This window comes from Nanorana parkeri, unplaced genomic scaffold, assembly GCF_000935625.1.
Source record: "Nanorana parkeri isolate BGI_ZX_2015 unplaced genomic scaffold, ASM93562v1 scaffold183, whole genome shotgun sequence".
NCBI classification, from domain to species: Eukaryota; Metazoa; Chordata; class Amphibia; order Anura; family Dicroglossidae; genus Nanorana; species Nanorana parkeri.
The window spans coordinates 99,856-124,859 of record NW_017306451.1 but is presented as its reverse complement, the minus strand read 5'-3'; the positions used below and the strand labels follow the sequence as shown (position 1 = coordinate 124,859).

Sequence of the window (25,004 nt, the reverse complement as noted above, 5' to 3'; positions counted from 1 at the left end):
AGCCTGCTATTGCGAATTTAAAATAGCCAATAGCAGGCTGGCTATTGCTCCCGGACCACTACCTGCTGTGTTGACATTCAGCTGCCTCAAGCGTCATTTTTAGTTTCAGCCTAAAAAAGTTATGCTCCGAGATGTGCGTTGTGGTGCCATTAATTTCAATAGCATCCCAAATGTCCTTCCCGCCCGCAGTGTGATCACCTGCACTGGAACGCGTGGTACTGCAGGGAAAAAATGTGCATACCGTTTTATTCTGACGTAAACTTTGTGTTTGTAACCCTCCATTTGTGAATTTTATTTTAAAGATGGTATTTTTATTTTTTTTATCTGATTAATCGAAAAATAATGAAAATAAATCGTTAGTTGAAAGCCCTAAACTAGTGTGCTGCATTACATGACAGTGTCTTAGGCCTAGTTCACACAGGCTTCAGCAAGCTTTATTTGAATCTTGTGAGCAGTAACTGTCCTCAAGCTGGTTGGGGTGCGGCTGGGGACATGGGAGCAGTTTTTAGGAGGTCTTATTTGGGCTGTTGGGCACCCAAAGACCCCTTCTTGGAGTCATTAAGATTATATATGTGTATATTCAGCTAATTACTTTGGTTACTGTTAACGTTGGTTTGATTAACAAAAGGGCTGCTGTGGCCATTTAAATTCATGTTGTGCAGTCTGTGTGTTTATTGGGGTTTTAACAGAGGGACGTAAATCGACGAATCCATAAGTCAAGGGAGCAGACATGCGAGATCAGGACATCCTGTCTGCTTACAGGGTTAGCAGCGTGAAATAAATGGAGAGGGTATTCCAAAAATACAACTCCTGCAAGAACCATACATTCTGAATACAGAGGAGCACTGTACCTCCAAATACAACCTACGTTACGTAAATTGATATAAATTGGTATATTGATTATATGCAGTGTGTGGAACTTTCCACTAGACAGAGATGAGCACAAGCTCAAGAAGCTTTGCTACAGAGAAGAATTCGGAGACTGAGCTGTTTCTAATATGTTGCTATAAAAGTGATTTAATTTACAGCTGCATAATGTGCATAGTAATGTTCAGCTTATATTTCAGTAAATTTTTAACAAGGTTTTAATCATATTAGTAGAGTTATGGCTAAATATACAAACCATCATACATAAACGTGAATTCTCAAGACCTCATTCATAGCAGTGCCCTGAAAAGTACAGGTCAAATCTGACTTGTGGTTTTCAGTGCTTTTCCATTAAACTGATATTTATTACATTTATTTATATAGATGTACCAATGTCTGTACTACAGACAAACACTGTACAACCAAGTTAGGCAAGAGCCATTTCAATAATTTTTTTCTGCTCCATTCCTTCCAGCTTCCATGCAACAGATTCTATAACATTTTCATGCTCTGTGGCTGATCATTGAACTTCTCATCTGCATGCCTGTGTCAAACAAGTGACATTGAAAGTACTGAAGTCCACGGATCAGTTGGGCAGCCAACTAGTATTTTCAGAAGATCAGCAATGGCAGCCTTGTATCTCTTATGGCAGGTTTCCCTTAGGCCCCATTAACATTGAGCGATTTGCAAATCACACAATTTGGATTTTGCGCGATATCGCGCAAATGCTTGCATTGAGCAACCTAGAATCGCGGCAAAATCCGCTCCAAAAAGGGTCCTGCTGTAGCGACGCACGACCCGCGACAGCGATGGACAGAGCCCCATTGAGATGCATTGGAGAGCGAAAGCGAGCGGTAAATAGCCGCGATATCGCAGGAATTACCGCACGGTAAATCGCTCAGTGTGAACGGGGCCTTAGGGCCTGTTCACACGACGTCCGTTTTGTGTGCTGACCGGCTCCGTACGCTGCTGCACTCAAAATGCATCCCAATGTATCCCTATGTGTTTTATGGGCTACAGTTCTCACGTGCGCGTTGAGTTTCCGTTGCGTTTCGTGCACGTTCGTGCGTTTCCGGACCTGACAAAATGTGACATGCAGTATTTTTTCTGTCGTAAGCTGAACGGACTGCGCACGTGAGAACTGGAGCCCATAACACTGCAGCTGGCTCACTTTTTTTGTGTGGCAGGAGGGGGCGTGGCATGCCATTGAAGTGAATGGCACCGTAGCAATGCGATCGGCCGCACGGGATCGCAAGGCACAATAGTGCTGCAAGCACTATTTTGATTGCACCGCAGCAGACCAGACTGCAGGCACGAAGTGCCTTGCAATCACGTGCGGTCGATCGCATGGCTACGGTGCCAGTAACTTCAATGGCCCGCCGCGCCCCCTCCTGCAGCACAAAAAAGTGAGCCGGCCGCAATGCGATGCTGTGCGTTCTGGCCAGAATCGGGCCGGAATGCACTGCATCTGGTGTGAACCTAGCCTTAAAAAGGAGAACTATGGGGTTAAGGCTTTTCCCCATAGTTCTCCTTAGGCTCAGGCTCCCCATAGTTTTCCTTAGGCTAGCGTCCTCCCGTCACCCTAAGCTCAGTATACCGCAAGCTGTATACTGAGACGCCACAGTATACCGCGAGCTACTGCTTGCGGTATACTGAGACGACGCAGCTGAAACGGATCCCGACAATTATGTCTGGATCCGCCCAGCTGCGTGAGTGACAGCTGGCTCTGCCTATCTAGAGGCAAAGCCAGCTGTACCTGCCCCTCCCGTCACGGCAGAGAGCGACAGGATCGAGAGGTGAGCGAACGCCGGTATGTGTTCGCTCACCTCCCGATCTACTGAGGCGACCTGTGACAGTCTCATTGTCACAGGTCGGCTAGAACTATGAGGTGAGTGAAAAGCACTCCCCTCATAGTTCTCCTTTAAAGATGAACTCCATGAAAAGTAAATATTGTCTAAATACAAGAGGCATGCATATTTCGACAGGCATCTTGGTGTGCTTTGTGTATTTCTCCCAGATCTGTTCAGTAATCCAGTGTGAGACTTTACCTCTGTGCATTATCTTCCTGTAATAATGACCAGTCAACTGCATGCACTCTCTCCTTGTGCAGGTTAACTGTTCAGTTAACATGCACATTGCACAAGGGAACATTCAATCCCAAACTAAAAACATTCAATCAATAGAGAAAATACTCCAAAAACACCAAGAAAAAGAAAAACACCCCAAGAACATTCGACCAAAAGAGAAAATACCTCAAGAACATTCAGGGCCCATTTACACCGGATGGTTGGGGCTGTGTTGCGCTTTTTTTCCAGGACAGCTGCAACACAAGACAAGGCAATTTGTCTTGTTACAAATGGTCTCAGTTCAGCAGCATACAGCACTTTTCTTCAGAGCAACACATTGCAACGCAGTACAACTGCATCACACAGTGCTGTGCCCATATAACTTAATGATATGTCACTTGGGACATTTAAAAAGAGTTCTAAACAAAAAACAATGCAATGTATCAGCACTGTGCTGGGCACACACACACATTGATTACTATACCTATTACTGCTGGTGTGAATTTGCCCTCAATCAGAAGAGAAAACACCACAAAAACATTTGACTTGAGACTTAACATCAGATTTTGACACATTCATGCAACAGCTCTATACAGTGTGCAAAAAAATCCTTAAAAACTAACGATCGAATGCTTATTCATAAAGAACTTATAAGCAAGCAGTTCTGCTAAATGAATAGCCATGTGATTTATTTATTTTTTTAAACAGACCTCTTAGTGTTAATGGGGTTTCCAGTGGCTGTAACAGTCAAACAGGTGGAAGGGGAAAAAAAAAAAAAACACCCTGGGTCTCATGCCACATACATAGTATGCCTTCCACTGACTGTCATATTTAAAGTAGGGTGCTAGTTGTCTGGTTAAGATCAGAAAGTGATTACATTTATACAGTAGAGTATTAGAAAACAGAACATTTCTGACTAGGTCAGTGTCCACCTATAATGTGTTTATAAACAGAAATAAATCACAGACAGCGGATTTATAAATAATTACTGTATTGGTATATTACATTTAAAATCAATTTTCTGAAATGAATTTATAAAGCAACACATGTGTAGAAGAATTATGGTCACATAGCAATTTCTATCCCTTTACATATACACACAGTAACCTAAAAAGGCTCTGAGGAATGGGCATCATATTAATCTGTCCCTTGAATATCGGGTTCCAAGTTGCAATGAGTCATGACCTCATCGCACAAAGTCACACATGCATCAAACACGAGATCTATATACACGTAACCTCACTTGGATCCTCTTACTAACCCCCTTTACTTGAGCAGGGGGGGGGGAATGGGAAATTCAGCTTTCCAATGCCAGTTTACCAAAGAGACACAGTCTATGGGAGAAACAAGTCTAGATTCCTATCAAATCATTGGTTAGAAGCAGAAGTTTAGGTAGCATGTGCTGCAAAGACAAAATTACTTCAGTAGCAATGCTGTCATTTTGACACACACACACTAGTGTGCAAATGGTTAAGGGCTTGTTCACACTAGCCCGCACTCTAAAATGCTCATTTCTGGCATGGCGACTAGTGATGGGCTCGGGCGTGTTCGCAGCTCCGCGTGCCGAGCCTGCCAGGAGGTTGACAGCACCGCAGCGCCAATCACAGGTACTGAGACATTATCCCGGTCCGCAGCTGCAGAGATCGGGATATGTCTCAGTGCCTGTGATTGGCGCTGCGGAGCTGTCAGCTTCCTAGCGGGCTCAGCACGTGGAGCTGCGAACACGCCCGAGCCCATCACTAATGGCGACTAGTGTGCTGTGGGAGGTCCAGTGGGTGGGTGGGAAGTGGTGCGTTATTTCAACGCATCAAATAGTGTCCTTTTTTTTAAACTTTATTTACAGTGAACAAAATGTACACTCCATTCGGGTCTCTGCACAGCTCCCCCATAGGAACACCTCTAAACTGGGCTTCAGTCTGGGATGTTGCTACAGCCAGCACTGACAGAAATAAAAATCATCATTTTATTTAATAACGCATGTTTGAATGTGACCCAAGTGCAATGTGCACTGGGTCCCCGGGGGGGTGGGTTAACAAACATTTGCATCTTCTGGCAAAACAAGATTTTGCAGGCACAAGGTCCAGAAGCTGCCCATATACCTGATGATTATTGTACGATAAACGCAGGTGATCCTGCGATTGTATGATTTTCGGCGGGTTGGTAGGGCGATCGCAAGACAAAAGCCGCACGGCCTGAGGTGCGCAGGCGCACACTGCCCGCTCACCATTGCAATCACCTCAGCGGGGAGGGCTTGCGATGATCGCAAGTACGATCTGCTTGTCCAAGGTGGGCAGGTTGTACGAACTTTTAATCACCTTACAACCATCGCACAACGAAAGTCGTGCGATGGTTGTAAGGTGTATGGCCACCTTTATACCAAGATAATGTAGAATACAATAATTGAATCAAAACACAATCAGCTGTGTCGGAGGAATGAAGCCGGGGGCAGGAAAAGCCATGCTCTACTAAAAAGCTAAGGTTGCTGAAGACCGTTCAGTGTAAAATAAGTTACACAATGGCAAGTCTGACCACATAAACAAGGACTCTCATATGCAGAAATTTGAAAGAAGACGGATGTTTCCAGTGTGTACACGTGTATCTAGAAGAATTAATGCTGGTTAAAAGGGCAAAGGGTGGACACACCAAATAATGATTTGATGTAGCTCTTTTCTTTGTATTTATGCACTGTTTAGGTTGTTAACTGATTTTTGAAAGCATGATGAATTTACAGCAATGACACACAAGTGTCTTAAAGTAGAACTATGAGGCGAGTAAAAATCACTCAGCCTCATAGTTCTAGCCGACCTGTGACAATGAAACTGTCACACGTCGGCTCAATAGATCGGGAAGTGAGCGAACACATACCATCGCTCGCTCACTTCTCGATCCTGTCCCTGCAGAGAGCTGTGACTGTCACTCATGGCTCCCTGCAGGGATTCCCCCCTCCCCTCCAGCGCTGACTGGCGGAACAGACGGGGAGGGGGCGGGTACAGCTGGCTCTGCCTCTAGATAGGCAGAGCCCACTGTCACTCACGCAGCTGGGTGGATCCAGACAGTAATGTTGGGATCCGTCTCGGCTGCGGTGTCTCAGTATATCACCAGCTGTAGCTCGCGGTATACTGGGCTTTGGGTGACGGCAGGGCGCTAGTTTGTGTCCTCCCGTTGCCCTTAGAAGAACTATGGGGAAAAGCCCTAACCACATAGTTCTCCTTTAAATACAAGTCCTAGGTTTCACACACAGACATGGTTCCTCATTTCATGGGTAGTTACCATTGCCACTACCAGTTAAGCCTGTCCCCCTTACAAAATATATTCACCCAAGCCCTTAAAGGGAACCTATCATGATTTTTCTAAGAGAGCTGTCAGTTCCTTTTTTTTTTCTAGCTGCAGTTAACCAAGTTTTCATTATCACCCTCAATCATTATGACTTACAGGGTTATTCAAAAAAGGGTGAAGGGTTTGGAGAAGACAGGAGAAGTGAACAATCTAGGAAAACATAGCCGATTTGGACATACAGGCAGTCCCCGGGTTACATACAAGATAGGGACTTTAGGTTTGTACTTAAGTTGAATTTGTATGTAAGTCGTAACAGGTACCGTTTTTAAGTAAGTGTAACTCCAGCCAAAAAAACATTTTTTTGTTTTTGATAGCATAGGGAAGGGTCACTGTTCTTTTGCTGTCTGTTCCTGTTCAGAAGATTATAAGATAATTTAAAAAATGTTTTATTTAAAATGACACAGCAAAAAGTTTTTTTTTCTATTATTTTATAAACTTTATTTTTTATTATTTGTTTGCATTTTTAATTATTTATTTAACTTTTTCTTTACTTTTTTTACATTTTTTTTTTGTCTTTTTAATTTAATTTTTACTTTTTTTTGGTATTTTAATGCTGGGAGCCATAGCAAGCCTGCTATTGGATATTTCAAATTGCAATAGCCCGTAGCAGGCTGGCTATTGCATCTGCCCACTGCCTGTCAATCAGCAGAGGAGGGGCCTGAAGCAGAAAGTTCTCTATCAGGTCCCCCAATGCTGATTGACAGCAGACAGTGGGCGGGTGCAATAGCCTGCTTGCTATTGGCTATTGCATTTTACAATATCCAAAGCAGGCTGGGTATGGCTCCCAGCCTGCAATGAAGAGGAGGCAGGGGGGCGGGACAGAGGAGCCGCGGCCAGACTAGGAGACCGGAGGATCATCCGGACCGGGGAAGCCGACGGAACGGCTGAAGAGAAAGCCGGCACATCAGCGGAGGTACGTGGGGCATCAGCGGTATGCAACGGTCTGTGTCCCTGCTGCCTCCGCCAACACAGGCGCAGAGATTTGAAAGGACACAGGCCGATTCAGCCACAGTTCTCCTAAATGTACCGGCGCTTGCCGGTACATTTAGGAGAACTGTGGACCCCGCTCTTAAGTACGGATTGTCCGTAAGTCAGACGTCCATAACCCAGGGACTGCTTGTATTCTCCAATTCAGCTCACGTTCCAGTTCAGCTATGTTGTCCTAGATTGTTCACTTCTCCTGCCTTCTCCAAACTCTTCACCCTTTTATGAATAGCCGTGTTAGTCACACATTAGGAGCGGTAATATGCATGTACTCATTAAAATGTTAACTCCCTACTAGTATACTTGTTCTAGGTCAGTAACCATAAGATGAAGCTTAGGACATTGTAGTTTATAAAAAAAAAAAAAGGTTGGCAATGGCAGCTGCCATATTTCTGTAATGACACATACCCTCTCAGAAAGCACAAGGCCATAAATATACTAGAAGGTTAAACAGGAGTTGAATTCACATTTCACAATGAAAACCCTAAAGATTCACTGAAACAGGCTGCTTGCATTAAAGTGGCTATAAAATATAATTGACTTCGGTAAACCAAAAATAAACACGATATTAGACTGTTATTTCTGGTAATACCAAATAAACGTTCTTGTTGTTACTTTTATGTGGGGAAGTTATCACTGCAATTATACTGCACGGTTTATCTGCAGTATTTACACAACATTAACATATATTTATGAATAATGTGTACAAGTGTATGGTCAACACAAATTTTAGCGCAGACCCTATTGACAGCACACAAAACACTGTGCCAACCCTATACAGGTCTGGCATTGCAAAACACATGCTCTGTTCTTAAGGTATCACTTTCTATTTAAAGAGTAATTCCACCTTCCCCACTACTGCTCTTACCCGTCAACAAACACTCCCTCACCTTCACGGCTTCTGTTGTACGATCGTACACCATACACAGCAGCGCACCCTGCGCTCGGTATTTTAAATTCCACACACAAATGGCGAGCGCTCAGTGGTCAACGTGGTCAGGTGACTGCGCTGACCAATGAGTACTCGCCATTTGCAAGCGGAAATTAAAATACCAAGCGCAGGGCTGCACTGCTGTGTACAATGAGTATTGGGTCCTACACCAGCAGCTGGAGGGGAAAGAGCGTTTGCCGACAGGTAAAAGCAGCGAATGTGGGCGGGGGCTGGAAGGACAGATTGATGGGGGTAATTCCATTTTCCCAAATTCCACCGGAAAAGTGGAATTACCCTTTAACCCTTTAGTTGCCAATGCCTTTTTTGCAAACGGTATAAGCCACATTGTAGGACTGAAAATGACTTAAAACCCCAAAACATTATATATATTTTCTGAAAGCAAAGACCCTGTAGAAGAAAATGGTGGCAGTTGCAAAATTAGCGCAACTCTTTATCAAACCCAACAAAACGCACTTAAGTTAATTTTAGTGCCCAAAAAATATATTATGCAATTTCTTTTGTAAAAATGTAAATGGTGAGGTTACAAGTAAATAAATACCCAACATACCCCAGTTAAAAATTGTGTGCGTCTATGAAACGGTGACAAAATACAATACCCCAAATTGTCCATAGGCCGGGAAGCCAGCTCCATACTCATGGAGCATGGAGTCGGCTTCCCAGCCAATTAGGAAGCTGGGAGGCTTGTAATGACTCGCCGCCTGGCTTCCTGATACCGGAGGTTTCGGTATCGGGATAAGCATCAGGAGCATTTTGGCGAGTACTTGGTATCAGGACTGATACATATACTCGTTTCTCGTTTCTGTGCATCCCTAACTCCCTGAGAGGTATGTGCACAAGAAAATGTCTTGCTGCTCATAGCAACCAAATAAAATTCTTGCTTCACTTTCAACTCTGCATGGCAGAAATGACAGACAGAAACTAACTGGTTGCTTTAAAAAAGAATAAATGTTCTTGTTCTTTTAATACACAAGACCAGTTATGTTAGAAGATCAATTACCGTATATAAGCAAGTAGCAATTATCCTATAACATCTGCAAACTGCCGTTTGTAAGAAATATTACAGAATTATACACAGTATTGTTATAAGAAATTGTATGTAGTCAACTTTAAAACTGAATTGTAAGGCTGGGTTCACACCTGGGCGTTCCTAATAGGCGGGTTTTATGCGCGTTTTTGCACTTGTGTTTGAAGCATGTTTTTCTGTCCAATGAAACACTTGTTCGACTCGCGTTTTTTAACCTCCCTGGGTATGATTTTTTCTTTCCTGTTTTTCGTTTTTGTTTAACTTTTAACTTTTAAAATGCCCGCCGGTTCCGCCCCCCTGCGACGCGGACGCTCGCAAGGGATGGAAGACGGATGCCGGAAGACACAGCGGGGATCGCGGACAAGGTAAGACCTACGCTGTATTCCTGAGTGTGGCTATGGGTTACCGCTTTCGTACAGAAAATCACCCCGAGCCACACTTGGGAATACCAATGGATACGCGCTGAAATCTGCCCCTACATGCGAAAAAGAAGCTCAAGTACTTTTTCGCGCGTAGGGCCAGGTGGGAACCATGCCCATAGGGATTAATAGGATTTCACTTCTTGAGCGCTTTTCAGCGCTTCGATCAGCACTGAAAAACGCCCAGGTATGAACCCAGCCTAAAAGCTGGTGCAAAAAACATTAAAAAAAACACTGGTGTGAAGGCCTGAGGAACTAGGCAATGGCAAGCATGGCAGTGTTGGATGTCCAGATGGTAAAGCTGAAAGGCAGAACGTGAAGATTACCTGGCAAAGAAGGAAGTGAACATTATGTACCGTGAGAAAGGGAGTTGATTGTAAATAGAATGGCACTATTTTGGCAGTAAGATGTGGTAATTGCTTTTTTTATAAATCGGGACCAAATAAACACCTTAGGGCAACAGCAGATCCAGCACATTATGTTCTTGCATGATCAGTATTCATTCAAATGGAATTGCTTATAATCAAGTCACCATACTGACATCTTCAATGTAGCATCTGACAAACCAGATAGAAAATGTGATGAAATAAAGAAAAGAAAGAGGTTCCTGTTGCCCAAAAACAACATTCTGATCCCAGGTACTATTGTTCTTAAAGAGCACCTAAACTAACAAACTTGACTTTAGGTTTGCTGCTCTATCATGAAGCGCTCATATATAAATGTTAGAGCCTTAAAAAGTCTACCTCTGGGGAAAACACAAAAACCTCCTTGCAGAGGGCTGGCCCTGCACTGCAAAGGTTAACTGCTCATTTATGTCTAGGGTACCTGTGGAAAGGAATTTTACTTACCTGATCCCCACTCCCCCAACAGTCAGCACTCTCCTCATGTCCCCTACACACCAGCTTGGAGACTGACCCTCAGCGTCCTTACATATAATACAGGGCTAAGGGCTTTGAATTGTACGTGAAGATGTCAGCGGGCTTTCAACCACCAGTGTATGGGAGGGGGATTTGAAGAGACCCTGCAAGTGCTGGTCCTGAAGCCTGCACAGAGCAGGAAGCAGGTAAAAGTCCTTTACCCAGGGACCCTTGACCTAACCCTTGCAATGTAGAGGCAGCCCCACTGCAAAAGGAGCTTTTTGTTTTCCCTGGAGATAGGCTTTGAATACTTAGTTTACTCAGGAGAACTTCCTGATGCTTCTGCAATTTTCACAGTTCCCTGCCAAAGTCAAGGCCAATTTCCTTGTGTGGCAGAGGAACTGTTTGGCTGCTGACAATAGCAATGGTGAGTAAAGTTGAAGAGTTGCCCATTAATGACAGAATGTTATGGATAGGTGCAATTTGGTCAAATCAACCACTGATCTCATATTGCAATAGCCAAACAACAGCCCTCCAGCTGTGAAATTACACATCTCATAATGCATCTGCCTCTGGCAGTCATGTCAGTGGCTGTCAAGTCTTGCAATGCTTTATGGGACTTGAAGCTCCAGCGGAAGGGCCAAAGTTTGGCTACCCCTGCCATACAATTCTTTAAAATACAGGTTCTTCCCCCTCGGACAAGGAATCTCCCTTCTGGTTTCACAGTAATTATGTTGCAATCCATGCAATGTACTATTAAAGAGTTTCTCTACCCAAAATATTTTTATTGTTCTGCATAGAGTAAGGAAATGTTTGAAGCCCTGTAAGATTTGGTTTTTGTTTTGCTGTCTGAACCGGTTAAGTGATTTCCCCTCACTCCCCACCCTGGAGACACAACAGGAAGTCAGAAGAAAGCTTTCCAAAATAAGGTGAAAGCCCTCAAACATCTGTCACTAGAACTGGTGTCCCTATTTGATTTTCCCTCACCTTTGGTCCTCTTGAAAGGCGCACAAATTGGAATCTTCCATCACTGTGTGCCAGTAACAATGGCAATGCAAAGATACAGGGTGATGCTCCTAAACAGAGACAGCAATACCAGCCTGCCAGAGCTTTAAGCCTTCCACATTCTATCCAAAATAATAGACACACCACCATAGAAAAACCAATAGGGTAAGCGATACAGCAACTCAAAAGTATATATTAGCTTTTTAGGGTAAAGTGCTCATTTGTCTAGGTGCTAAAAAAGAAAAAAAAAAAAGGAAGAGGTTATACTCACCAGACCATCTGATCCGGCTCCCTGCTTCTGTGATCACTGGAGCGTATCTCCTCCTCGACTGCACAGATTTGGCTGCCCCTCTGTCAGTCTATGCACAGTGTATAGAGCAAGAGGACACCAGGATCCTTAGATCGCTGCAGCAGAGGAGGCGAGACCTTCTAAACACTTGTTCAATGTCTAAGAACAAGGCAGCTCAGATAGTATGGTGAGAATAACTTTTTTTGACACCTGGAGTTTTAACATATACTAGAAAAGTATCAGTAAGATAATGACGGTGCAGAGCACATGACCTAAATCAGCAGTCTCGCCTCCATGCTTTAAACAAACTCTATACTGAATGTTGTGCAATGCAAGCAGGCTTAGTAAAAGCAAGTTGCGTCTCTATGCTGCCCGACCTTGTGTAGCAAAGTAGCTGACATCATGTAGCAGCCTGTAATGTATAAGCAAGTCTTTGTGTTTAACCAGCTTACATAGTATACTGCGCAATAAGTTAGAGAAGCACGAGACTCAATTGGTATGTCAAAGCGGACATAAATTTATAATCATGTGGTCATCACCAGGCCAAGTTCATGTTGCAGCCAGTGGAGATTTCGTAAGCAAGATTACTAGTTCATATGCTGAATGAATAACATGAATGTGGATAACAAGCGCACAAATGTGATTAAGCTGTGCTCTTGTTTTATCTTACAGGTCTGCTACATTTATCAGTCTAGCATATAATGGCAATAAAATCATGCTATACAATGTGCCAAATTATAATTCTATCACATCCAAAGAAAATCTTTTTCATGAACTCCACAGGGTGCACGCGTGGTCACGTAAGTGACTGCATTAAAAAAATAGTATCTAAGCAACAATGTGTCCCTTTGTCAATCCAGAACCTTGAACAGCCCCACATGACGTACAGGAGAGTCACGTGGGGAGGATAGCTGTGAAGGATGGACGGAGTTCATGTCTCCCTCCTTCTGAATTTAAAGCACGTGCAAGCAGTGTGGCAACACAGAAGACGTAATAGCAAAAAAGAGTTGACATTCTGCAAAGGGAGCTCTCTGTAGAGCTGGCAGGATCACCAGGTAATTACAAAACAAATAAACCTTGAAATGGATAAAACAACACAGACAAAATACTTAAGGCATGGTTCACACCTAAGCGGCACCGTTTTGGTGCGTGAATAGTAGGCGGTTATTTGCGCGTTTATGCGCATTGTGCACAAACGCGCGTTTTGATTGGCAGCTCCTAAAACATTGTGGGCAATGGAAGAGCGCGCAAAAACGTTCATTAAAATGTGCAGATGCAAATGCTTCTGTCGCACGTTTTGGGGAATTTCCAATCAAGTCTATAGGGCAGAAAAAAGCCAATCGCCAAAAAAGATACAGGAGCTTCTTTGGGCTTTTAACTGCTCAAATAAGGTCCTGTATCTTTTCGGGCGTTTGGCGTTTTTCTGCGAGGGCGTGAACAAGGGTCATTGAAAATCATGGGATTTATTGGATTTCGTGTTGGGCATTTAAAAAACGCTTTTCGAACTGCTGAAAAACTCCTAGGTGTGAACCATGCCTTGAAGTGACACTAAACTCGGAGTTAAGTTTTTAAAATACATTCACGTACCTTAGCTATTAACAAAAATGTATCTTATTTGTGTATCACTCAATTGTAGATCCTCAAATCATCTCTGAATTGGTGCCGACACTGTCCTGCCTTCTGGAGGGTGGCTACTTTTGTTCCCCATGATCCCTGTGTGTGTTGTAAAGTAGCCACCACTCCAAGCTCACTCCCGTAATAGACTACAATCTAATGTTTAGTTTACTAATTTGCATTGAGATTGTAGTCCATCACGGGAGTGAGCTCGGAGCCGTGACTACTTTACAACACACACAAGGACCATGGGGGAACAAAAGTAGCCCCCCTCCAGAAGGAAGGACAGTGTCATTAATTCAGAGCCGATTTGAGGATCAACAGCTGGGTGATGCACAAATAAGGGTACTAGTAAAAAGGTACTTGAATGCATTTCTAAGATTTAAGGGCCAGTTCACACCACAAACTCTGCGTTCCAGTGCGTTCGGCCTCTGGAACACACTGGAATGCAAGCCGGCCGTCTCTTTGCGTTAAGGAGCGGGAGGGGGAGTGGCGGTGTATTGAAGTCAATGGCACCGCAGCCAGGCCCCTTGCCCGCAGTGCAATCGGCCGCACCTGGAACACAGGCACATTAGTGCTTGCGTTCCGGGACAGTGCGATCTGCAAAAATAGTGCATGCAGAATTTTTGCAGATCGCACTGGACTGGAACACAGACACTAATGTGCCTGCATTCCCGGGTGCAGGCGATCGCACTGTCGGTGGGGGGGCATGGCTGCGGTGCCATTGACTTCAATGCACCGCGGCGCCCACTCCCAGCCCTGAACGCAGATAGTCTGCCGGCTTGCGTTCCAGAACGCAGACTTTGTGGTGTGAAAACTGGCCCACTAAAAACTCCTGATTTTAGTGTCACTTTAAATACATTCTCAGGTTTTGGGTTTACGGACACATGAAGCACTGTTTGCATAGAACAAACTGACATCAGCTGGTACATTTTTTGAATGTTATTTCAGAACAAACACAAAAGCAATCTGCACGTTCAGTTTATTGTAGGATTATTATGTACTTGCAAAAGTGACATAGGTCATTCTGTCTGGGGACCAAAGAACATTACCAACAGTGGCAAATCAGTCACAGCTCAGATACCTAATCACTTCTTAAGACTTTGCTGTACCTTACTTATTACTCCCTGCAGTGTTATTCTGAGGAGCTAATAGAGAAAAAACAAAAGCGTGCAAAGTTGTCGACTTTTCTACTAGTCCAATTTTCTAACTACCCCAACCAACATATAAAAATGCAAGAGGTCATATATCAAAAAGGTGTTAATTGATACTTGCCCTTAAATCTATTAATGCTAAAACAGCATGACCCCAAACTCCGGACTGCAAGCTAATCTTTTTTTTTTTTTTTTTTTAATAGTTGACCAAGTTTTTTCTCTCCCTTCCAAGAGTACAGCAAATGTTCATTTTCTTAGTGTTTGTTGACAGCAGGGAACAGAGGAACCTTTGGACCGCAAACTGTGTGTTGAACTTTAGTTGTTTTTTTGGGCAATGTCCTCCCCTCCTACAAGGTTTGTAATACAAAAAGACAATAATTCTTGCAGAAATGGGGCAAGCTGTCAATATTATACATCCTTGTAGGTTCAGCGAAGACTAACTTTGTGTCAAACTACCCTTATTTTATGAACCAGGGTGCCAACTTATGTATGCAATCAACTGCAACTAGAGACAACAATATATTGGTTCAAAACCTCCAACCTGCCACATCTACACTATATTGCCAAAAGTATTGGGACACCCTCCAAATCATTGGATTCAGGTGTTCCGTGAAATTTCCTTGCTACTAAATATTCCACAGTCAGCTGTTAGTGGTATTATAACAAAGTGGAAGCAACTGGGAACAACAGCAACTCAGCCACAAAGTGGTAGGCCACGTAAAATGACAGAACGGGGTCAGCGCATGCTGAAGTGCATAGACAATAGCTACAGACCTCTAAACTTCGTGTGGCCAGATTGGCACATCAAGAGTGCGTAGAGTGCTTCATGGAATGGGTTTCCATGGCCGAGCAGCTGCACCCAAGCCTTACATCACCAAGTGCAATGCAAAGCGTCGGATGCAGTGGTGTAAAGCACACCGCCACTGGACTCTAGAGAAGTGGAGACGTGTTCTCTGGACTGACGAATCACGCTTCTCTGTCTGGCAATCCGATGGACGTGTCTGGGTTTGGTGGTTGCCAGGAGAACGGTACTTGCCTGACTGCATTGTGCCAAGTGTAAAGTTTGGTGGAGGGGGGATTATGGTGCGCGGTTGCGTTTCAGGGGTTGGGCTTGGCCGCTTAGTTCCAGTGAAGGGAACTCTTAGGGCATCAGCATACCAAGACATTTTGGACAACTTCATGCTCCCAACTTTGTGGGAACAGTTTGGGGATGGCCCCTTCCTGTTCCAACATGACTGCGCACCAGTGCACAAAGCAAGGTCCATAAAGACATGGATGAGCGAGTTTGGGGTGAAGGAACTTGACTGGCCGGCAGAGAGTCCTGACCTCAAACTGATAGAACACCTTTGGGATGAATTAGAGGGAGACTGCGAGCCAGGCCTTTTCGTCCAACATCAGTACCTGACCTCACAAATGTGCTTCTGGAAGAATGGTCAAACATTCACATAGACGCACTCCTAGACCTTGTGGACGCCTTCCCAGAAGAGTTGAAGCCATTATAGCGGCAAAGGGTGGGCCAACTCAATATTAAACCCTATGGACCAAGACCAGGATGCCATCAAAGTTTATGTGCATGTAAAGGCAGGCGTCCCAAATACTTTTGGCAATATAGTGTATATTGGACTACTCGAAGGCTTATCTGTTGCATGGCAAAATAGGTTATTGAGCTTGAATTTACCCTTGTATTCCTAGTTGCATTATTCTGCCTTTATGTGCTGCCCTTTACTTTTGTCTGTTTTCTATATGTCTGGTAACCGTGCGATTGTTTATTTCTACACCATACAAAAGGATTATTTCCTAAAGCATAAAATATACCACTATAACATTACTGTTTGGCAGGTTTAATCTACCGTACGCAGTTACAATAACATCCTTGAAAGTTCCCTGATAGAGAAGGGCTCCAAGGCTCGATTCAAACCTGAGCGTAGTGCAAACGTGTAATGCGTGTATTTGTGTGCAATTCTTTTCCGCATTTGCCACACAACCCCATTAATCTCAATGGGGTCCTGAATGCACGGCAACATGGAAAAGAAGTGCATTTAGCAAAATCGTTACGGAAACCAATACTCTCCTCTCTCCTCCCTTGAAGGCCCGTGACTTCTACCTTCCTTCAAGGCATTGGACACTTCCAGGAGCGTGAAAAATTGGGTCTTGCACCAAAGTTTCATCTTTTGACCCCGTATGTCACTGCTAAATCATGTAATGACAAAAGGAGTCAGAGGATGTTAACAAGGGGACACATGCACCTGACACTTACCAAAATGTTGAATCGCATAGATTCTTAGAGAGGCTACATTGCTAGAACAGTTGGAAGGGAAAAGACAGGACCCAGGAGAGGTGAGCTTAGGCCGCCTTTCACATGGACGCCATCTGTACCAATCATCAGGGGATCCATGCACAGATCCCCTACTGATTGGAGCAGTACAGAATCCCCCCCATCTTGTGATAGAGGGAAAAAAACAAGAGCTAAAACAGACCCATGTTAGATCTATGGGGAGTCGCTGTAAGCAGACATGCATCTGTTTACATCAGATTACCTCCAATCTATAAAGATCAGGTCCACCAAAGCGGCAGACGGTTAAACTTTTTTTACCCAACTGTATAAAAGCAGCAGTACAAAACAATAAGGACTCATTTAGTCGGGCAGCTGAGGGGCAATAGAATCAGGTGGTGGATCCACGCTTTTACAGCTCCTCAGCTGCCCACTGCAATGTCAACATTGCGGCCAGACAATGTTGTTTACATTGCCGTGGCCACAATGCTTCATGTCTTGTTTGGCAAATGGTGCTTGCCAAATGGGGCCTGCCTTTCTAGCTAGGAGCAAACTAAAAGTTTTGACATTTCGAACCATGCCTAGCCCTCTTTCTAGCTAGGAGCAAACTAATAGTTTTCTCCTAGCTAGAAAAAGGGCTAGGCAATGTTGCTGATAAAAGTTCTTGATGACAGAGCTAAACGCTGCATGGTGTGGGTGTGTGTGAACAAGCATGGACAGCAGCAGATGCAGTCAGATTTGGGTGGTGACATGCAAATAAGGCCCCTTTCACACAGGCTGATCAGGAGAGAATCTGTGCACGGATCCTCTTCTGATCACAGCAGTATGGAATGGATGTCACCGTTGTGACATCCGTGTCCGTACAGTTATTTTCTCCATCAATGGTGGAAAAACTGCAATTACCCCATGTCGGTCTATGGACATGTGTCCATTTACATTAGATTACAAACGATCTGGCATGATCAGGTCCAGTGACACGGATCTCTGATCTGTTTTTGCTGACCTGGCCGGAGTTGGGGGTAACAGGGTGTAAATGGACGCCCTGTACATTTACACACGGCTGCCCATAGACTTACATTGGGCATCCAAATCGTGTCTACCTAAAAACTGGCAGGCGGACCCAATCGGACCACCCATGTGAAAAGGGGCCTAAATCTCTGACCAACCCTGGACAAAGACATGTTGAATCCAGGGACAGGGTTCCTGCAGAGTTTCTGGTCACACACAAACTGGCCACAGCTAATCATCCAGTTTGTATGCAGCCACAGGACAGAATACAGCTGCATCCAGAAGCGGCATTTAGCCACCTATAAACGCCGCAAACTATTCACCCCTAATCGCATATCGGAATGGGGATTAAAGGAGAACTATGAGGTGAGTGAAAAACCACTCATCCTCATAGTTCGAGCCAACGTGTGACAATGAAACTGTCACAGGTCGGCTCGATAGATCGGGAAGTGATCGCTCGCTCACTTCTCGATCATCTCCCTTCAGAGAACGTTGACTGTCAGTCACAGCTCCCTGCAGGGATTCCTCCCCGCTCTGATCCTCCAGCGCTGACTGGCGGAATGGATGGGGGAGGGGGCGGGCACAGCTGGCTCTGCCCCTAGGTAGGCAGAGCCAGCTGTCACTCACGCAGCTGGGTGGATCTCGACAGTAATGTCGGGATCTGTCCCGGCTGCGGCGGTCTCAGTATACTGCGAGCTGTAGCTAGCGATATACTGAGCTTAGGGTCACAGGAGAACACTAGTATATGTCCTCCGATGACCCTTAAGAGAACTATGGAGGAAAAATACTTACCTCATAGTTCTCTTTTAATACTTTTAACCTACAAAAACCTTTGTTGTGGATTAATAGTGTAATTTAATGCTTGAAGCTCCTCCGATGCACAAGGAGCTCTCATCCTTGGCACAAGGCAGTGGATGAGGTGTACACTCCTAAATTACAAAGTACCTCTCTAAATGTTTCAATTCTCAAAAAAATAAATAGAGTCCCAAAATAAAAAATCATATAGTCTGCATGTTGCACAATTACCAACTGGGTTACACAGGAAGATGTTAAAATCTTTCAATTTTTCTCACACTGCTAACAAACAGCTTTGTACCTAACTTTGTGAGAATCCGTGCTGGAAAATACAATATTGACATCTGATAAAAGTTCAATTAGGCTGCCAATTTCTCATATGCCTATAATAGGAGACTTCTTGCTGCAATTCAGGTCACAAAGTCTAATGTACTGTGATATCAAAATTATATTAAATGCAAAATATATTAAAAATGATTACCAAACACACAGAAATTTAAAAAAAACTTAAAGTGGACCTTTACCCCTATTTACTAAAAATCCAATAGCATACAGCTCTGCATGCTGATTTAAAATCAGCATACATTCATTAGTTAAACAAAACTTGTTTTTCATTTACTTTACAAATACAGTTAATCTACTTCCTGGTCCAGTTCTGGCACTAATTATGCAAGTGCCAAAGCATTGCATCTTGGGAAGTATACATCAGCAGAGCATTACTGGGAAATCTCATGAGATCTCAGGGAAAGGTATTTTCTAGTCACATGTGCCAGAGTTCCAGGAAGTAAATGGAGAGCTAGTAGTTTGCCCGTAGTTAACATGGCCGCTGTGAAAAGCGAAATAAGATATGCAAATAATAAAAAGCCGGCAATTATCTAGAAGTATGTGTTTGTAGATTGTCATTAAACATTTCTAAAGGTGCCTTTATTGTTATTTTAAAGACATGTGTAAAGGTCCTCTTTAAAACATGGTGCAATTTAAAATACAGCAAAACGACCAAAGTTTCCAAAGGCACATTATTGGTATACCATGAAATATTATGGTTCACCAAATATTAATGTGTCATTTACATACAATTGTAATTCTCTAATGGGTTGTGCTTGGTGGGCATATTAACCTCTTGGCTTCTTACATTTTTTGAGCACTCCAATGGAGTCGCGTACCTACAGCTCCTACCTCTGTCCCCTTCAAAACAACAAAATACAACAGGCAGAGTGGCACCCTCTTGTTATTAGGAATGAGTGAGGCAATTAGCAAAAATCAAGCAAATAAGTATTTTATTAAATTTATTTACCTAAATTGCAGACTTGTCCAATCTGCAGAAAACATATAATCCATTGATCATGACTGTCTGGATATCTGAGCTGCTTTGCTGCCCACAGATCAGAACGATGAAAACACCCATGGGAATCAAAAATTAGCAATTTACTAATTCTTCTTTTCCAGAATATTTCCAAGCAGATCTGTATGGCCTGCGAGTCATGCAGCTCAGATATAGAGTATTGATCGGCACATTGGCCAAAATAAGTTTGGAAATGTTTAGAAATCATGGGAATTGTTTCATCCAATAATTTTGTTCGCCGGAACATTTTCCGGCCACTTCCTCCGATTCTCTGATGCCAAACAGAAGGCTGCCAACAGGGCCACCAACTGAGCAAATTTAGACCAAGAACCAGACAAAATTTACAAAGTGTACGGGTGGCTTCATTATCCGACATCAGGCAAGAAGATGCTCCTGCACAGTGGCATCTTCTTGGGAGACCTGTGATCCTTAGCAGTCACAGGATTATGGTGCCACCACTCCTGCTTAGCCCCCGTGGGTAGAAACTGGGGGTAAGGTAAGCTTATTTTTGAACTTCTAATGCAGAAATGTTGCTAACTTCTAAGAAATTGTAATCTATCTCATGTCAGTGTATGGTTACTTACATCTGATAGGAACTGTGCCCAAAGTGCATAAAACTGTACAAGGACTAAAGAAAATGGCTCATCTCTATACGCTAAGCATAGTGTACTGGCAATATACACAACAGGAAAGTCTTAAGCTGGCCATACACTGTTCAAATTTTTTTTTCCATTTAACCCGCAGGCTGAACGAAAAAATTAGAACAGATTCCTTTATCAACGCTTACAAATGTTGATGGAGGAATCTCCCATTGTCTTCATTGTATTCCGACAGCGGCCGGCAGCCACTGTCAGAATACCTGTACAGAGCCAGCAGCTCATTGGCCGCCCACTCTGTTGTTCAAAGATTCATGAACGGCTCCTTCAATCAGCTGATCGAAGGATGCTGGCCGAAGAAACGGTTCAACAGCCACTGTGTAGATTTCGCACACTGTATGGCCACCTTTATACAAATGTCTATATACAAAGCGTCTATTTTCCAAAATTTCTGAATATATGTAAACAGCAGCTCCCCGTTACATTTTTAGTGTTGGGGGAAGAAATGCAGCTGCCTGAATACAGTCAATATCTATAACCCATCGCACCCATGACCGTGTGAGAAAGCCAATCAGCTAAGTCATCATTCCTATACCCTGACAGCTGCCGCATGCTGTCAGAATAAAATAGCTGGCTGGGCAAACTCCTCCATCTACACTGTTTAGAGTGGATGGAGGAGGAAAAGCAAGGGATTTCTCTAATTCAACTTTAGTTGTCACTGGAACAAGTGTCCCCACTGGGATACACCCCCCATGTTGTGTTCCAGTGACAAATTAAAAATGATAGATCTTCCCCTCACTTTATGTCTTAGGGAAAATGGTCACCAAGACAAATAGAGGGTGAATCTACCCAACATCCTGCCCTGCACCATTGCCCAAAATCAGTGTAGTATGTTGTGTGGCCTACAGTGGCACTGTATGAATCCAAAGCAAAAAATAGCCAGTACTCCTTAAAAACACTATTGGAGCATTTTTTTCTTCAAAACTGCAGCAGACAATCTGGGGGAGTTGCCTATAGTAACCAATCAGCTTCTCTCTTCAGTTTGTTCAGTTAAGCTTTGAAAATGAAAGACAGAAGCTGATTGATTGGTTGCCATGCACAGCTGCTCCAATTTTAATACATTCCGCTCGATGTATTAAAAGCAGATGTGTTAGCAGCATATATTTGTGGCAAATGTATGTGGAATTGATTGGAAACAATAAAAACCTGACAGGGTTTCAACAATTGCTTACTGCATCCGAAACAAAAAAACAAAACTGCCTTTGAATACGTTACGCTAAAAACACTTTTTGGATACTGCGAGTGCTTTGTATCGGAATGCAGACTTATCATCGCAGTAGTTCTACAAAAGCAGATCATGCAATATGCATAAAGATCAGCTACCTGGCCCTGTACTATAGCTGAGCATGACAAGCAACGACAACTATTTCTTACAGGGCTATTCACTAAAGGGTGAAGACTTTGGAGAAGGTAGGGGAAGTTAGATTGTTCACTTCTTCGGCCTTCTCCAAACGCTTCACCCATTTGTGAAAAACCCTGTTAGTCTTGTCAACAACTTGTTTTCCAGGTTTCTGATTTTTTTTTCCCTTCTGAATGCCTACACAGTTACTGCCTGTTTACTGAACGAGAACGAGATTATGCAAACGCTTTTACTATCAAACAAAATCTAAAACTGGCCTTGTTTTTGGAATGTTCATTCCATCTTCTAATAGTTAACAGGTCAAATCAACAATCGTTTTCAACCGTATTGATGAAAAAAAAAAAATTGAAGGTACAGGAAGGAAAAGGTTTCTCAAATGAATAAAACTCTAACAGTGATCGTGGTTTTCGTTTAGGAAACTCCATTCATTCTAAAATCAAATTTGGAATGACACTGATCACGTCTCTGATGGCATTAATTAATGTTCTGATGGGATTTTTCATGTGAACATCTACGAAAATCTACCAGTGCTTTATAGTCAGCTTATCAAACAAAAAACAGACCTGCATGTAGCTTACACACAAGAAAGGACAGAGTCCCCTCTTCTCTGAAATTGTACCCCTCTATAGTCAACACTGCCTTATTTTGCAATTGCACTTTGATCTCCCAGTGCTTAACAACTCACATCAAATCCTAAAACCCCAACTCCGGTCAAAACATTTTTTTATCCTGATCAAAGCTGGCCAAGGTAGCCGATGCTCCTTAGAAATGACAGCTGTCACCTAACTTTTGAGGTTTCTGTAGTTATGGTCAATGAAGCTGGCTCCCGGATTGGACAGACTGGCTCCTGAATTCCGTATTAATTTGTCCTCCTCTGGGTTACATCATCTGTCACATTTTATATGCCGTATCTGTCCCTCTTGAATAGAGACCCCCTTGTGTCCTATTCCGTCTGATGCTATACAAAACAGAAGGCTCTAACTTGTAAAATGCATGCAAATGCGCTGAACTTGTAATTCTGACACAATGCTACCTAAATTCTCCACCGTGTCCCTCCAAGTCCCAGACATCATATTTACTATCGAATAGCACGTGAACGCAGCAATACGCCCACCATCTTTTGAGGAAGCAAACGGAAAACTACCACGGGGACACAAACGGCAATAAAACACAGACAGGCTTTCTCAGCCATCATTTACACTTGAACGTTGGCATTTTCAAGCCATTTTGAAACATTTTTGTTTGTTTTAGTGAATGAAACCAACATTGCTCTGCTAGAAAGTGTATTTTTATTGCTGTCCCCTCATTGAGGCATTGCTCCTGACTTCCTGTTTTATCGGACAGCCATAAACTAGACAGGAAGTGAGGAGAAATAAGCAACGTAAACGTGACAAGGGTACTAACCAACCAAATAAAAGCTTCGCCCGGCACTGGGCTCTAACATGATAAACAAACCATGTTTAATATTAAAGCCATTGCCTGTCAACATGAAGCAGCCGGCCCTATCTGTCAATAAACCTCAATGAGACACAGCGTTAGGTTGCCCTTCCCCTCCAGCATTTACACATGTGGACGTTGCGTCTATGTGAAATTGTTAACGTAGCCTATCGAGAGGCGGCGTCCCCAGAAAGCACACCGACCCCTCCCCCACTGTTTACCATTTCGACCGAAACCAGCTGTGAGGCCTAGTACGCAGGGCGCAGCCTCGAGTTTGGCCACGCCGCCTCAGCGATGCCACCTCGCGCCTGGGCAGGCGAGGCCTGCGCGCGTGACCCACAGGCGAAACCGGAAGGACCGTGAACGCCGGCCATTTATACTTCACGTAGCTTTTGTAAACAAAACACTGATGTAACAAATAAAGCAGCCACCCCCTTACATAACAAAGGCAATGCAAAGTATAGCGGTGACACGTAAGTCATTTAGCGTGCACTTACTTTTTGCATGGCTGTGGCCGCAAAGGATCAGAATGACGATGGTAAGGATGGCCAGTACAGTCCAGCTGGATCTGGGAACGGGGTTATTGTTGGGGTGCCCCACACCCACCATTTCACCCAGTCCCATGTCAAGCTTCCTCGTAGATCTTCCCCGCGCACACGGCACTGTCCCTTCCCAATACAGATCTGGAGGATCCCAGCTGAGCCCTATTTAATGATGTGATTCTTCCAGCTCATGTGGTTTGGCAGCATGATGAAGAAATGCAGGAAAATAGCAGCTTTAATTAGAGGGCGGGATGTAGCCCCGAAATTCCTCAGAGACAGTATAGCGATCGTCCCAGCAATGTGGATGGAAATATCCAGGTGAAAGCACAGTTTCAGATCCCTTGTGTTTATATAGAGTAGATCAGAGGCACACGTCAAATTTCCTTCTTTCTGGGAACACAGGAGAAATCAGATCTTCCTGAAACTTAAACACCAAGGCAGCCTTATTTTCTGATTCCAACCTAGCAGTGTGGACGAAAGACCATTTCCTAGAGGTGAACGATCACCACCGCACACAACAGCTGGAATATACCCTGTGTGGATTCCTACATGGGGCCCAGCGCATGAGTCGAAAAGACGAGCGCTGGGAAAATGTCTTCGGGCGAATAGCAGCGGACGCCTGGCCACCGGGAATCCTTGCTCTTGCCTGCTTTGCTCAGCTTTCCGAAGAAGCGTGCGAAAAAGTGCCGGAACCGAAAAATCTGGAGGAAAATCTATACATGGATGGTACTAGTTCTTGCAAAGTCTCTCGCCCCCTCCTTTCCAACCAATATCCAACCAGTAAACAAGAGCTGCTAGTCAGCTGGGAGACCAGGAAAAGCCTGAACAACACCTGGGGTGGAGCGCTGTACGCTGGAATGGACTCACTGGGCTAGGCTCACTCGTCAGGGCACACTTCTTATTCAACAGTTCACTCTGCTTGGGAGGAAGGCACACAACTAGCACCACAGAATACACAGATATTTACATTTAGAGAGTAAGCTCACATGTGAGGGCAGCCTTATTATTCAATAGCTCACTCTGCT

At 43.8% G+C, this 25,004-nt stretch overlaps 1 protein-coding gene across 1 annotated transcript in view; it reads right to left on the bottom strand.

Moving 5' to 3' along the window:
• The window catches only part of INSR (insulin receptor), a 122,809-nt gene extending 98,570 nt beyond the window's left edge, over nucleotides 1-24,239 (bottom strand). Inside the window, exon 1 of the mRNA XM_018555070.1 lies at nucleotides 23,935-24,239. Coding sequence (XP_018410572.1) covers nucleotides 23,935-24,061 — 127 coding nt within the window. The 5' untranslated portion in view covers nucleotides 24,062-24,239. The remainder of the gene's footprint in view (nucleotides 1-23,934) is intronic.
• Nucleotides 24,240-25,004: the final 765 nt, after the last annotated feature.